Source organism: Grus americana, chromosome 1 (genome assembly GCF_028858705.1).
Source record: "Grus americana isolate bGruAme1 chromosome 1, bGruAme1.mat, whole genome shotgun sequence".
NCBI lineage: Eukaryota > Metazoa > Chordata > Aves > Gruiformes > Gruidae > Grus > Grus americana.
The window spans coordinates 7988865-8003156 of NC_072852.1; the positions used below are offsets into that span (position 1 = coordinate 7988865).

Here is a 14292-nt window from a genome sequence, read left to right on the forward strand (position 1 = left end):
GCCGTGTTTATAAAAACCCACATGAAAAGGAACAAATTGCCAATTACGCAAAAGTCTTTAAATAAAGCAACACAAACCTTTCATGTGCAACAGACAGATGATACATGGTCACAGGGAAATAATATAACAGATAGGGAGGCTGAGAGCGGGGAATGTGAGCAAATCCGTTTTCCAGAAGCAAGAAAAGGGACTCACTCGCTGGAAAGGATTAGCTAGATAAAGCCAAACACTTTAAAAAAAAAAAAAGTATTAGAAACTAAACATGCATCAAACAGAAACAGGAAAAAAACCCCAGATTGTAAGAAGATCCAAGGAGCCACACTCTGCTCCTGCTCAGAAAGAAAATGCTGTCAAAAAATACCCTATGTAAACTCGCCACACACACCAGATCATCAACAGGCATTTATCAAACGAAACACATACCAAATGCAACTCTTCGTCCTAATCCCAAGTCAAACAGGCTTTGAGTTTCAGACCCTCAGGAAGAGATTTCCATATGATCCTCCTCTGTCTCCATTTATGATTAGCCCTTCTAAATTTCAGCATTTATCTGACAAAACACATTGGGGAGGACTTTCTTTTATCTGCAAAGCCCGTGTTTCTGCTTTTCCTTAGCTGCTGCTGTACCACTCTGCCGCCGCTCAGCTCGGGAGGAAAAGCCTTTAGCCAAGACGCTTGGATTGACTGAACCCAGGATCACTTTCCTGGTGGTGGTAACCCCAAGCCCTTGCGTTATGTGCCAACACCGAAGCAAGCCAGCATTCACAGAAAGGGGATAGAGATGCTGCCTCCGAGCCAAAATCTTACTTTTGGGGCTCGGTAATGCAAATAAACCATATGTGCACGAGGGGTCCCACTGGCAATAGCTGTGTGGCCAGTCTGAGGGGTCTTTGCAGTTTCGGGAGAGAATTTGTGGTGTCGAAAGGTTTCAATCCGGTCTGGCAGAGCTGCCGCGCAGAGCCAAGGCTGACTCCTGCGAGCAGCCGCACAAGCACGGTTAGCGCTTGCTGTCCTCCAGCGGCCTGAGGTATGGTCCTCGTTAACCATCAATTGATATGTTTCAAACGACATATTCATAAACCCCCGAGTCTGATCACAGCTAATTCGCAGACAAAAAAAGGGAGTACATTTGCTTAATACACTGCTTTTTGCAAACGCCCTGATCGTTCCCAGATGCATCTCTTTCTGCCCAGCAGCACTCGAGGCAGCAGGAGAGGAAATAATTTCAGCTCCCCAGAGTCACAGGCCTAAGCAGTTTCAAGATGCTCCGGGAGCCCTCCTGCATCCATTCGAGGGAGCTATACTCATCAGATCCAGCTTCTTCTGCTGGTTTCTTCCACCCCAAAATACATCAGCAGGATCCCTGAGCCCTCTTCTAAGCAGAGCACTTGATATCACACGCACAAGCGCTGCAAGGCTGCGTGAAGCCCGATCCAGGTGAGGACGGTGTTTTGACCTCACCCATGGCAGAGAAATCACTCCTACCGATTCCCAGCGGTCTCTCCTAACCTTGCCACAAGTGTGTGAAATTACCTACGGAAAAGTTTCCAGGAAAGGTTGAGGTTGGTGGGAAGGAGGAAATTTCACACGAGAATTTAGGAGCTCTGCTCTCGAGCGATTCAAGCCAACGCAGGTCTAGATGTTAAGGGCCAACGCAGGTCTAGATGTTAAGGCCCAACGCAGCTATGGAGGAACCCCTCTCATGGCATAAATCAGCAAATCAGCCTCCGCTTCAGCCCGTGGCAAGATACCCACAGAAAAATACAGCTTTGAAGTGACAGCCAGAAGCTCGGGGTTGGGTGAACATTTTATTTACAGCTCCTTATTCAGTTCAGCTACGAGATAAGGTAATAATAAAAATAACGGCACTCAGAACTTACAAAGCAACTTTTATCTGAAATCTCACCACAAATTACAAACAATACGGATCAGGTGGTGAGATTTCCCCTGGCAAAGTGCACGTTGCTGCCGGAGGGAGCCTAGTCAGTTGAGGACCCGCCGGGGCAAAGCGCTGCTCATCTGGGTAGCATCAGCCCGCTCCAGCCCCGAGCGGAGCAGCCCTAGGACCACCCCAAAGCTGGTGGCTTTGACCGTGCTTTACAGGCAGGCAAACCAAAGTGCGGTGCCCACGCCTGCAAAGAGCATTGATATTGGGGACATACTCCAGTCCAAACATCCTCCTCCTCTGCCGTCTGCTCCACCCAAAAGTGATTTATTTACTATTGCCCTGCGTAGAGGCTACCTAACAGCAGTGAAAAGCCTCGTTTAAGCAGAAGAGCATCTGAGATGCCTCAGCGTGCAATCCTGTACACACAGGGGCACGGTGGTACTCAGAGATCTAGGTCAACCTGCATGCAACAGAGGTTACTGCTTTTTCTGGGCATGAAATTTTCATAATCATCCCTCCTGGCTTTCCCCATTTCCCCATTCATGTGTTACTTGAAAACAGCAGAACAATTTATTGTACGAATAAAATTCGACCACGGGTCACTTGCAAACTAGTTAGTGTGATTTACAGAGCAATTAGCTTCCTATATTGATTACGAGAAATTCCCACTGAAGGTGTGATCAAACACTTTAAAAAGCTAATATTACGTGATATTGTTTCTGCTAACTCAGAAGTGGACACAGAACTTCCCAAAGCAGCCTCCTCGACCGTCATCTTCACTGTGGTTTTTTTTGTGCTATTGATAAAAACCCCAAATAAGCAGCTTGGCCAGGGCAGCTCATATAGATTTCCCGCAGTATATTTTAAACTGTGATTATTACTATTGTGAGCAGTGCTTTAGCAGAGCTGTTCTCCAACAGCCCGTTCATTTTTAATTGAACTAAGAAAAATTTAAAAAGGCATTTATGCGAAATAGGAAGCCAAGTGCCGTGCACTTGTGATGAAGGTGGCTGAACTTCCCGCAAGCCCGGTGTGGCCTGGTGCAGGGATGCTCGCCGTGCCGAGACTATGTCTATGGTGTTTTGTTGTAATCAGTCATCCTGATTTAGCTGGTTTTATTCCAGCCCTGGCCTGGCTCGTTCACAGTTATCCAGGCACTCTCTGACCACTCCGAGTGTCACAGGAAGCTGAGGAATTTCACCTCCTCGGTGACGACGTACTTGAAAAAACGTTACCATTAGCATTTTGTGAATGGTATTTTTAAGCATCTTTCCAGAAAGCGAGGCTGAATGTGCTTCCGGTGATTCAAGTCACCTCCAGCAATCCCCATTCAGGGGGTAGTGCTGGGGAGGATCCTGCCCCCCTCCCACCTTATCAGCTGCACTATGGGAAGTTTCATTTCCTGCTCCTTGGGCTGCCTGTGGCTGGCCGGCAGCATTTGTAAAAGGAAAGGCATTCTTCTAATTCTTGTTATTAACCCGTTGGTGATCTCTGAGACACGAGCCAAAATTGTCAGAAAAGCGCAGGATGCTACAGCTTCCATCAGCCTGTCATTACACAGCACCAGACTCTCATTTTTCTTTATTTTCCATAATTTTTTTTTAAATAAAAAATAAGGCAGATAGAGCACAGACTTATTCTAACGCATGGTTGCGTTTGACACATTTTACAACCTCTGTAACATCTCAAGCAATGCCTGTCCGTGGCCCCGCCACCGCAGCCTTTTCTCCTGGCGCAGGTGGGTGCATGGGGCACAGCCGCCTCCGGCGTGGGGCTCGGCATCGTACCCCAGCGATTGAGGATGGCAGGTAGAGAAGATAAAAATGAATGCTGGAGGTATTTTAAACAGATGCAATACATTTCTCAAAGCTAAGCAACGCCTCAAAAATAGCTAAGGGATATAGTAACAGTGTCAGAAATGACCGGAGCTGCTTTTCTGTCTCACTGGCAGCCAATGGGACAGTTTTGGCACAGAGTAAAGCAAAATATGTCTTGAATTAGTCCTTCCCACAGATATGTCTTTGCAGATCCTTCCCACCCAGCACTAATGCAGCTTCCCTGAGCTCTGCAGGCAATCACAGTGTGAAGTTGCTGAGAAAACCAGCTGAAAACCCTTTTCTCTCCCCACCCCGGCAAAACCCCCCAGCCGTAGCAAACTATTGCATGGTGAAACGTGCAGTTACTACCTGAACGAGGAGCTCCAGCTTCCTATCGTCAAGGAGGTGCACTTGGCATCTGCGGCCCTCCGTCATCTGTAAGAGAGAAGAGACACGCGTGTCAGGGCGCTCGGCTTTCCAGCTCGGCACGTGGCTGCCGGCTCCCGCGGCACAAATTGGAGGCTTTCATTTGCTGCGGTGCTTTTAGTTTTTGTTTTGTTTGTGGGTTGTGGTTTTTTTTTTTTAATTAATCCCCCTTCTTTTGGCATCAAGGGAAAGAAAAGGCTGGAAGGAGAAAAAGAAAAGCCACCCCGGTAGCTGTCACGGAGCAGCCTGTGGCATCTGCTTGGACGCAGCTGCTGGGAGGAGGTCGTTCCAGTGTGAAAAATGGGGCCAGGGGGACAGTTTGCAGCACAGGGGCCCCGACATTTCATACCTCAGCCTCTGGCTTTGCAGCCAGCTTGGCTGATGGAGGAGACATCCAGACAAGTTTCCCCCAAGCCCCTCAACAGCAGTGATTCAGCCACCCCGGAGGCAACGCAGAGCAAGCAAGGCTCCTCCCTGGGCCGTGCTGATGGTGCTCCCTGGGGTTCCACCAGCTGCTCGTTTGGGCCTGGATCCCAAATGGGCTTGTCCTGCTTGGGGTGTCCTGTTTAAGATGTACCATGGGAGCCACTTGTGATAGTATTATACTGGTCCAAAGGTGCTTCCATACCAGTACAGTTTATTACAACTGTTAACAAATGATCTCGATAAAACTTTTAGGTATAGAAGACATATAAGATTTCCAAGGCCAGGTTGGATGGGGCTTTGGGCAACCTGGTCTAGTGGAGGGTGTCCCTGCCCATGGCAGGGGGGTTGGAACTAGATGGGCTTTAAGGTCCCTTCCAACCCAAACCATTCTATGATTCCATGATTCCAAAGTCCTGTAGATTGGTGTGCTAAGAAATAAATGAGCAGTGGCCTGAGGAAACTCCTCTACAGTCAGGCAAGCCCTTTCCTGGCTCTCCTTGTGCACAGACCACTGTAAGCGAGGAGCAACTTTTTAGAGTTACAGCTCCCGACTCAGCCCCGCAAAGCCCTTCAGCGCGCACAGGCACAATCCCACTATCTGCTAATGGGATATGGACCGCCTAAGCCTCTTTGGCTCTTGGAAATCCCTTCCTCAGCACGACTTAGGCAGCATGCAGCAGCCCCCCTGGCATGGGCTTGCCCCACAACATGCATGCCTGGACCCACAGCGGCACAGACCCAGCTCAGCCCCACGGCATGGCTCAGTCCCCTAGGGACACGCCACCCTCCAGCCAAGGCACCTTCCTGAGCGCTGCATGGATTCGCAGCTCAATTTAATGATATTTCTTCCATAGTGAGTCCTAAAGCATCACCAGAAGGGAGCAGAGGGTCCACAGGAGCCTGGCAGCGGGGGTGCAGGCTGCTGGGGATGTGACCGCGCAGCACCCTGGGCATTTCTGTCCTCACCCATCACCTCTCCTCACTGGCTCCAGCTGAGCTGAGCCCCCGATGCAAAGCTGCCTTGCAGAGAGCTGGGAGATGTGGGCTCAGGGGGTTAACTGAGGACAGCTCAGCTTTCTGCTTTTGCTCTGCAGGTTAAAAATCACCCACTCCTGTGGCTTGATGGGGCTGCATACGCTGGCATCCAGGAGGCAGTGGTGGATGCCCCACCATCGACTTTTTGTCCGTTCGAGAGCCCAGGCGGTGCGTGGCCATTGCCGTGGGGTCTGCAACCTTGGCCATCTCCACCAGCATTGCCCTCATCCAGCTGGTTGCCAGCTCTTGGCACAGGAGCCTGCCAGGCTCTCCTGGGTGCTCCTGTCCTCCCTCTTACCAGGTCTGTCCCACATCCATCTCCCCCTTTCCTGGGGCCAGGACAGACCGAGTCTTACCCTGACCCCGGCCTCTTCCCCATAGCAAAAATTCAGATGTGCCAACGACTCTGCTGAGCCTCAAGCTGGCCATGCAAGATATGGAGTTTATTATGAGACAACTTTAGTCAAAACAAGCTTTTCCCTTCAACTGACCCCAAATTTACAATCCTGGAATGCACAATCCCTTGCGATCCAAGCAGACTTTACCCCCGTTGTTATTCACGCCAGCACGCCTCTGGAGTATCGTGCACGCTAAATAACATCGCTTTCCTTCTCATTTTCTGTGAGCACAACTGGAACCCTGGCATTGCAGCCAAAGGAAAGCCTTGTAAAACAAGGCTTCTTATAAATGTCAGCCAGTTACCGCCATGGCAATAAATTGCCTTCTTACGAGAGTTTCCTCTGGTAAGTAATGTTATGCAAAATATGGCTTTTCATAAGGTATATTACTTGGTGAGTGAGATTTTTTCCTATGAACTCTGTATTAAACAGCTTTCAGCTCAGTTGTAAAGCTACGCCAGAGGCTCGCAGAAGGGCTTTGCAATGTTTTGCCCTGCTTGGAGTAACAGTGGTGTAGGTTGTGTTCACCTGGGTGGAGGGAGCTGCAAGCTTTCTCTGCTGGGCTTCCCCAGCAGATAAAACTCCGAGTGGCTGAGCTCCGCTCTGGCATGTCTCTCGTCCTCTTACTGCCACATATCTGCTGCATCCCCAAGATGGTGACTATGTACTGATATTCCAGTTTTAATATGAGTTTACCCAATGCAAGAGATAAAGCAGTGAGTTTATCGTGGTGGTAACATGCGATGGCGGGGATGGAAACGCAGTGCAGCTCTCACATGCTGAGATTGAAATAAGAATAAAAGAAGGTGAAAGGGGGAACAGGGAAAATTTTCTGAGATGTTTCACTTTGTGCTTTAGTGTTTCAGCAAAGCGCTTGCTTTCCCTGTGGAGCTGCTTTAGCTCTCCACGCTTTTCCAACCCAGAGTTTTGCATCCCCTTAGTGCTTTCACTGCTTAAAGATATCCCAAGTGCAAACAGCTGGCAACATGGAGTATCTGAATAAAGTGAAGCTCTGAAATGCAGCACACGATGGTTGGCTAATTGCAAAGCATTTCATGAACACCACTTGCAGGAAAGGGGGATGGAAGAGGAGTGAAGGGAAGGAAAGCACACTGCTTTCACATCAGCTTGTCCCCAGCAGTTCTGTCCATCAGCAAAGTTGGCTGTCAAAGACCACGATCGTTTCTACAGTTTGATCACGCAGTGTGTGAGCACACAGCAAGGCATGAACTTTATTTCTTTAGTGCCACCTTGTTTCTGTGCCTCTCAGTGGTTTGAAGGTTCACGCTACAGGCTAATGACCCCAGCTGGTGGCCTGCAGTCTGTTTCCACCTAGGCTTCTCTGCACAAGAGAGGGTGACGAGCTGCTGCAGGAGCTGGAGAGCATGCACCAGCCACTGCACAGGCTCAGGGGAAGAAAGAGACCCAGCCCTGGCCCCTGCTCCCAGCCCCAGGTACCAACACAGACGATGAAGGAGCTTCTGGTTTTGTCTTGACTGATACCCTGAAGCTCAGAAGGACCACAACGTATGTGGTATGTGGCTGGAGATCTGCCACAGTATTTCCTTCTGTAGGCAGGATGCCCAGCCATGGGGCTTTTCACCTCCCTTTGAAACAAATGATGCTTTCCAAGAGAAAAGAAAGTCGAAGACAGACTTCCTACTTGATATAAGCTAAAATATGATGGTCCTGCGCCCTCCCTCCTTTCTGTTTTATTATTCCACCAGGTGCCTGAAGCCCACACTATGTGCTTTTTTCATCATCAGATCAATACAACCTCTGCTAGTTTGTCAGAGCAAGAAAGAGGAACGTTTCAAAGCACAGTGAGAAGGAACTGATTTAGCACAGTCTGTCTGCATGAAAGATGCTGCTTCTGACACGTTGCAAATTGGTTTATATTGCTGCACTGCAATGATGGGGCTGTGGCCGGCTCCAGGGGAACAAGTCAAGGAACCCCTTCTGCTTCTCTATGTAACCAGAGAAGCGAAATCAACACCAAAGCACTATAGATGGGAAAGTGGGAGCAGGAGGTCACTAAGCATAAGCTGAGCAGCACCAGAGTTTAGATGGAGGATGACTACAAGGAGTGAATCAAGGTTCTCCACTCCCAAGGCTCTTACCCAGAGAAGGATGAGGGGAACTGAGAGCTAAGAGGCACAAAGGCATGGCTTTCCCTTAACCATGGAAAAGCAAAATCCCAGCAAAGAGACAAGAAGCAATGGTTGAGCAGAGCTGTTGACAGAAGAGAAGGATACTTGGTGTGGCAGGGAAGTGGGGGAGTTTGCTCCTGATCAAGTCCTGGCTTTCCCTGTGAGCTCAGTGACTGAGTTTCCCTGTACCAACACAGACCCCAGCATCATTTTGGAGTGCAAGAGCCCTCCACCCCAACTCCACAAAGTAAAAAGTCAAGTGTCTCGTTCAGCCTAGCAGTGAAGATGCCCTTGATGCTCAAAGCAGAGAGAACTTTCAAACATTACAAGTTAGGCAAGACAATTCCTAGGTGAGCTCCATGGTTGTGCCTGCTGCTTGCTCAGCCTTCCAACAGCCAAGGATGCTGTATCCACATCAACAGCCCCCCCCCCCCCCGCCCCAAATTTCTGATGCTTCTCAAGATGTGCGAAGAGGTAGGACAGTGTTACACACTCCTGAGTGCTAACAGTTCATCCATATGGCAGGGAGCTGCACACGCCGGGTGTGAATATGGGCGACGTGCATTTCATGGGCCAGACTTATCACGAACTGAGATGGAAATTATGCGTCAAAATACAGAACAGATTTTTTTTCCCACCCAAAACAGCTTAGTACGTCAGATGTTTCTGAAAATCTGCCACTTTTAGTGCCTGCACATGCAGCATGACCCAAGCGTTTGATGAGCTGAACTCAAGCACTTTAAAAAAGCTCTGTCGCTTATGTACATGAGTGTGTAAAGACTAGGGATAATATATCTCCAATACACAAACACAGATGGTGCTTGTAAGGCACAGGAAGATCTGAAGCAATGTGTTTGTGTGGATGAGGTGCTGGATTAGTGTGCAGGAGAGCTGATCATACACAAGGCATGCGTGCATTCTCTGCTCCTTGGCTTCTGCACCTTGAGGATGGAAAAACTGATGCTGACGTCCTTTGCAAAACGCTTTGAGATCTATCAGTGACAACAAGACCTGACGTACACGCTTGTTCACTTTAATAAAGGGATGCTACAGAAAGGAAATATCTCTTGTGGTTACTCATGGGATCTTCTGGAACGTAGCTGTTTTTCTCAAGGAAAGGACGTTTTAGTTACCTTTATCACAAGACTTTATATCTCCTTTGGAGGCTCCTACCCAAATATTTACACAATGGATTTCCTAGGGAAGGCAGGCTGGCGGTTGTTTTGCTCTGCGGCATGAACTGCTCTGGTGACTGCCCTCCTCTCTATTCATCTTCGCTGTAACTCCAAACATTGTCTCGGAGAATCCTGTAAAATGTCTGTGACACAGCCTGAAAACCCGCACCGTGCTCAGCTAATCCCCGTACGCCCGTCACTTCGTCACTAAATTATCAGCAACTGCCCACAGAACTGCTCCATCCAACACAAACAGCGAAGGCGAAGGGAGGAAACAGCTCCAAAGGGAACCTTTCCCTTTCAAAATGAAAAAACCCTCCTGGTGAAAGCACCGTCACACTAAATAGCTCAAAGGCACCAAATGCAAATGCTATTTACAATGGCAGTTCTATAAATATCCGCGGCATGTTTCATTAGCCGGTGACTGCAGAAATAAAGAATACGGCTTATTCTTCCATGACTCAAATCAGAAACTATAATTGGAGGCAGAATATTTCCTAAATGCTCGCTGCCTATATGGGAGGCAATTACTGTGCTGAATACACAAAAATCTGTGTCGCTTTGCCCGCCGTTTGGACAGACCCGCTGAAAGGAGATAGGGAGAGATGACAGCCCGCTGATTACAATAAACTATTGGATTAAACATCCTGCTCCCACTTGACCACTTCTTACTGCCTTCTCATTGTGGCAACTCCTAAGCTTGTGGAGAGAGAGGCGGGGGGAAAACGTAGCGTGCTTTCAATGTGTGCACAGTTTATTTTGTGCATGTGGCAGCACTTTGCTGAATCAGGTCTGGCCTTGCAAACGGCTGTCTGTCGCACTGACCAGCACTGTCTCTTCGCTTGCTTGTATCCATATGTCATCTCCTGTCCTACACTCACACTTCAAGATCCACACTATCTTTCTTTTTTATGCCATGTGTTCTGAGACCGTCCTCCACAGTCGCTGGTCTGCATCAGCACCTAATAAATAATTCCGACGGTGACTGGGATGAGGACGGCTGCGAGATAGTGTGCAAAGAGCTGAGCCACATGGCCGATTCTTGCACGAGCACCTGGGGAGAGGGGACACGGCCACAGCTGGCTCTGTGCGTGGTCGGAAGGGGAGCAGCACTGGCCGGGCGGCTGGGGAGCAGGCCATGCTCTGCCCAGAGGGGCCTGCCCTCGGGGTTTGGTCTTTTCTGCAGTCCTTTGGTTATGACTCGGTGAAAGCAAGCCCTGAAGAAGGGGAGTAAGATGACTGTTAGTCCAGCTTGGTTCATCCATCCCAGCCACGGGGCTTGCACGCCGCCCTGCGCTGGCATGCACGCCACCATGGTTTGCAGCACTGCTTGTGCCATCTCGCTGTCCACATCCAAAGCCCGCGTGCACACTCACTTCCCCTGCTCTTCCTCTGCACCAGAAGGGACCGTAATCAGGCAGGCTGGCTTCCACCTGAGCCTCGGCGGCTCAAAGCTCTGAGGATGGGGAGACAGTCAGGAGAAACTGTTGTTTCTGAATACAGTCGTCATTTCTACCATTCAGCCTGGAGAAGAGGAGACCGAGGGGAGATCTCACCACAGCCTGCAGCTTCCTCACGAGGGGGAGCGAGGGGGCAGGCGCTGATCTCCTCCCTCTGGTGACCAGTGATAGAACCCGAGGGAACGGAATGGAATGAAGAGATGGGGGAGGTTTAGGTTGGATATCAGGAAAAGGTTCTTCACTGAGAGGGTGGTCGGGCACTGGAACAGGCTCCCCAGGGCAGTGGTCACAGCACCGAGCTTGACTGAGTTCAAGAAGCGTCTGGATAACGCTCTCAGTCATATGCTCTGATTCAGCTGGTCCTGTGTGGAGCCAGGAGTTGGACTCGATGATCCTTATGGGTCCCTTCCAACTCAGGGCATTCTATGATTCCATGATTCTAATTTCCATGAGTCTTTCCTAAACCAATAGCAGAAAATCTGGTTTGTAATTATTTTTTGAAGAGAGACAAAAATTATTTTGATTTGGCACAAGGCTCCTGGCATACGAAGCATAGGTCTCTATAGCCTGCCTTGCCTGTAAAGGTCAGCGACACAGTACGTAACACGGGCTGAGCTTTCTGAAATAATCCAATACAGAAGTACAAATGTTGCTCACAACACTGCATAGGAACCCATTACACAGCACTTCTGCCATTCAAATTTGTTCATATGATGATATTTTTAATTGAAAAGGTTATTTGGTGCACCGGAGCAGGAGAGGATAGTTGCAAGCCAGGTGTTTTTCCCCTGGGAAGGGTATCCCAGCCATATCCTCAGGCATCTGCCATCTTCTAGCAGCACTTCTGTAGGAAAACTAAGATGTCGCACATTCAGAGAAACAGGAGCATCCTTTGTAGGAAGGGACCTCGTTAGCAAATGGAGCTTTGGAACTGAAAGCATGGGCCCAGGAAAGATCCTGTAGATGTGGATAGTGGCGAGGTGAAAAGAAGCAGCCGATGGCTGATTCATATCCAGACACCAGCTTCTAATGCAGTGTGAGGGTCCTTGTTACGGAAGGGCTCTGAGGCTCTGTGAAATACATGCACAGTCCATAGCTGGACTGAATGGCCAGAAAATATATGCCGACCATGATGCGGCATCTCCCACAGGTTTGGTAGGACCAGAGGAACGTATCACGTGCCAGGCCTTTGGCTTTCCCTGCGAGCCTCTTTATCCCACCCCTTGAAAAATCAATGTCCTTACCCATGGACCAGGGAATGGAGATGAAATTGCTGAAACCATGGTTACAGATACAGCTCTTAAAAACCTCTCCTATCCTGCAGGAAGGGAGTGCTGCCGTGCCTTGGAGGAGCTTGACGTTACCCATCGCCTGGGGGATCTGCACAGGGGATGTGCAGGGGGGTGCATCAAGCAATCATTTCTGCAACCGCTCATTAGCCAGAAGGAGAGGAAAAAACCAGCATTGGTAATTGGAAAGCAAGAGTCCTCCTTGAGAAAGGTGGGACGGTGTCGGCCACAGCGTCACCCCGGTGGAAGCACGCCACGAAAGGCGCGACCCAGCCATTGTGTGGATGCCGACGGGGAGCGATGGGAGAAAAATTAAGGTGAGCTAAAGGCTGAGTGACCTGGTAACTTCCCTGTTTTGTCTTGAGAGCTGACAAAAGAGTTCCTGGCCTGCCCAGGGGCTCCTCACTTCCTCCGCGCAGCGCTTTGCAGCCTTGCTCAGGCTCCCGCATCACCAGGGGACATCTGCACAGGTTATTTCTCATGCTTCCTCTAAACAGCACTCAGCAAAAATGCTCTGATTCAGCAAAGCACGTAGCTGTGTCCATAAATCCCTTTTATTTCAGTGTGACATAAGCAAGTGTTTAAGTGGCTTACTGTATCAGGGCTGAAATGAAAAACCGTCTCCTACGGTCCTTAAGTCCATTTACAACATCAAGCAATAACTCTCAGGTGAACTTTAAAGCCGGGAATGCTGCGTCTTAACCTCAAAACACTTGGTGCTTGAGCCATGTAGCTAGAATTAAATCTAATTCTGACGCCGCATTTTAAACCAACCAGGGTATTACCCGGCAGACGTCTAAATCACCGCTCTGAGAGCGGCCGGCCTCGGAGGCCTGATTTCAGTTATATCCTGAGATAAGAAAGTCCTTTCCTGGACAGGCCGGTTTCCTCACTAGAATGGACGTTGTGCTGGTTTATGTCACGTATTGTTTTCTTTCTTAAAAATAATACAGATCGAAATCTTTTCAAATAGAAAGGGAAGCAGAACATCTTGAGCCCTCCCTGCCTTCTGGTGTGGATGCAGGAGGGGAGGGCAATCCCAGTGCGTACTTTTCACTACCTTTTGACTCTTTTGCCCTCATAACTCTTTCCGTTCCCTTTCCTGGCTAGAAGAAAACCCAGTTGCCAGCTTAAAAGCATATCAGCATCCAGGCATTATCCCCACTATTTGCAAGGCAGGAGTGGAGAGTATAACAGCTTTGAGACGGTTGGTCAGAGCATCCTCTGAACTCTGGAGCTGACCACAGGGAGGTGGCACAGTTTTCTGTACTATTTATTATTTTTAGTCTAGAGGATTCGCTGGCCACAGATGTCTTAAATCTTACAGATTTGCCAGCCCTTCTGCGCTCAGGAAAAGTGTTTCTCAATAAATCGTGACTCAGCCGGTCAGTTGTGCAGGTGGTTCAAGGTGGACACCTGCTTCGGGCCAATATTTTTAGGTCAGGAACATGCCAGAGCTCTTAAAAACTCGCTTCAAACTGGGATCCTGTGGATATCTCCTCCACTTTTTACCTGGGAAGCCTGTGTTGTTCCTACAGCCTTTCTGCACGTGTCACGTGCTGGCTGCACCCAGCGTTGGGCAAGGGCTGCATGGGGAATAAATGATAAATAAATAATTGTGCAACAGAGGCGGCCCAGCTGCTCCTCCTCCTGCCAGCTCAGGGCTCTTTCCTGCGGCTAGCGCTTTCGTGCAGATGAATTTTAAATGAGTCAGGGGGTGGGATTTCCATCTTTTCCTGCCGGACTTTCCTGTGCAGCCTCATAGACCTGGTAGATCTGTGCTATGCTATTCATCTGTATGCCAAAGTAATGCCCAAAGGCTGCAAAAGTGCCACTGTCACAAAAAACCCATCGCAAACATAAGCCCCCTCATGCCTATGTTAGTAAGATGTCAGGTAGACAATCTTCCTTGCTGCATGCCTCCCAGTTAACACCTAAGATATCTTGCCCTGTACACAAACTTCTCTTGAGCTAACCCAGCTTGGCCAAACTGTGTGAAGAACGTCTTTCTCCCCCCCCCCCCCCCCCCCCCCCCCCCGGGGGAACTTGTTTTCTAGGTAATAATCACTTTAAGGCAAGTTCTACAGTTTCATCCCATGTTTGCACATTATAAAAAAGGGCCATGATCCATCGTTTGAGTCGTAAGTCCCTAATGCAGTCAAAGAAATAAATATTAATTGCAGAACTAAAACGGCATGCTCAGAGGGAAAGAGGATGAAGGATCTTCG

At 49.1% G+C, this 14292-nt stretch overlaps 1 protein-coding gene across 6 annotated transcripts in view; it reads right to left on the reverse strand.

The window, feature by feature from the left end:
* FRMD4A (FERM domain containing 4A) overlaps positions 1-14292 on the reverse strand; it is a 382867-nt gene that overhangs the window by 133948 nt on the left and 234627 nt on the right. For all 6 annotated transcript variants that reach the window (XM_054813272.1, XM_054813275.1, XM_054813273.1 and 3 more), the window contains one exon: positions 4075-4140. In XM_054813272.1, the coding sequence (XP_054669247.1) occupies positions 4075-4140 (66 nt within the window). The remainder of the gene's footprint in view (positions 1-4074; positions 4141-14292) is intronic.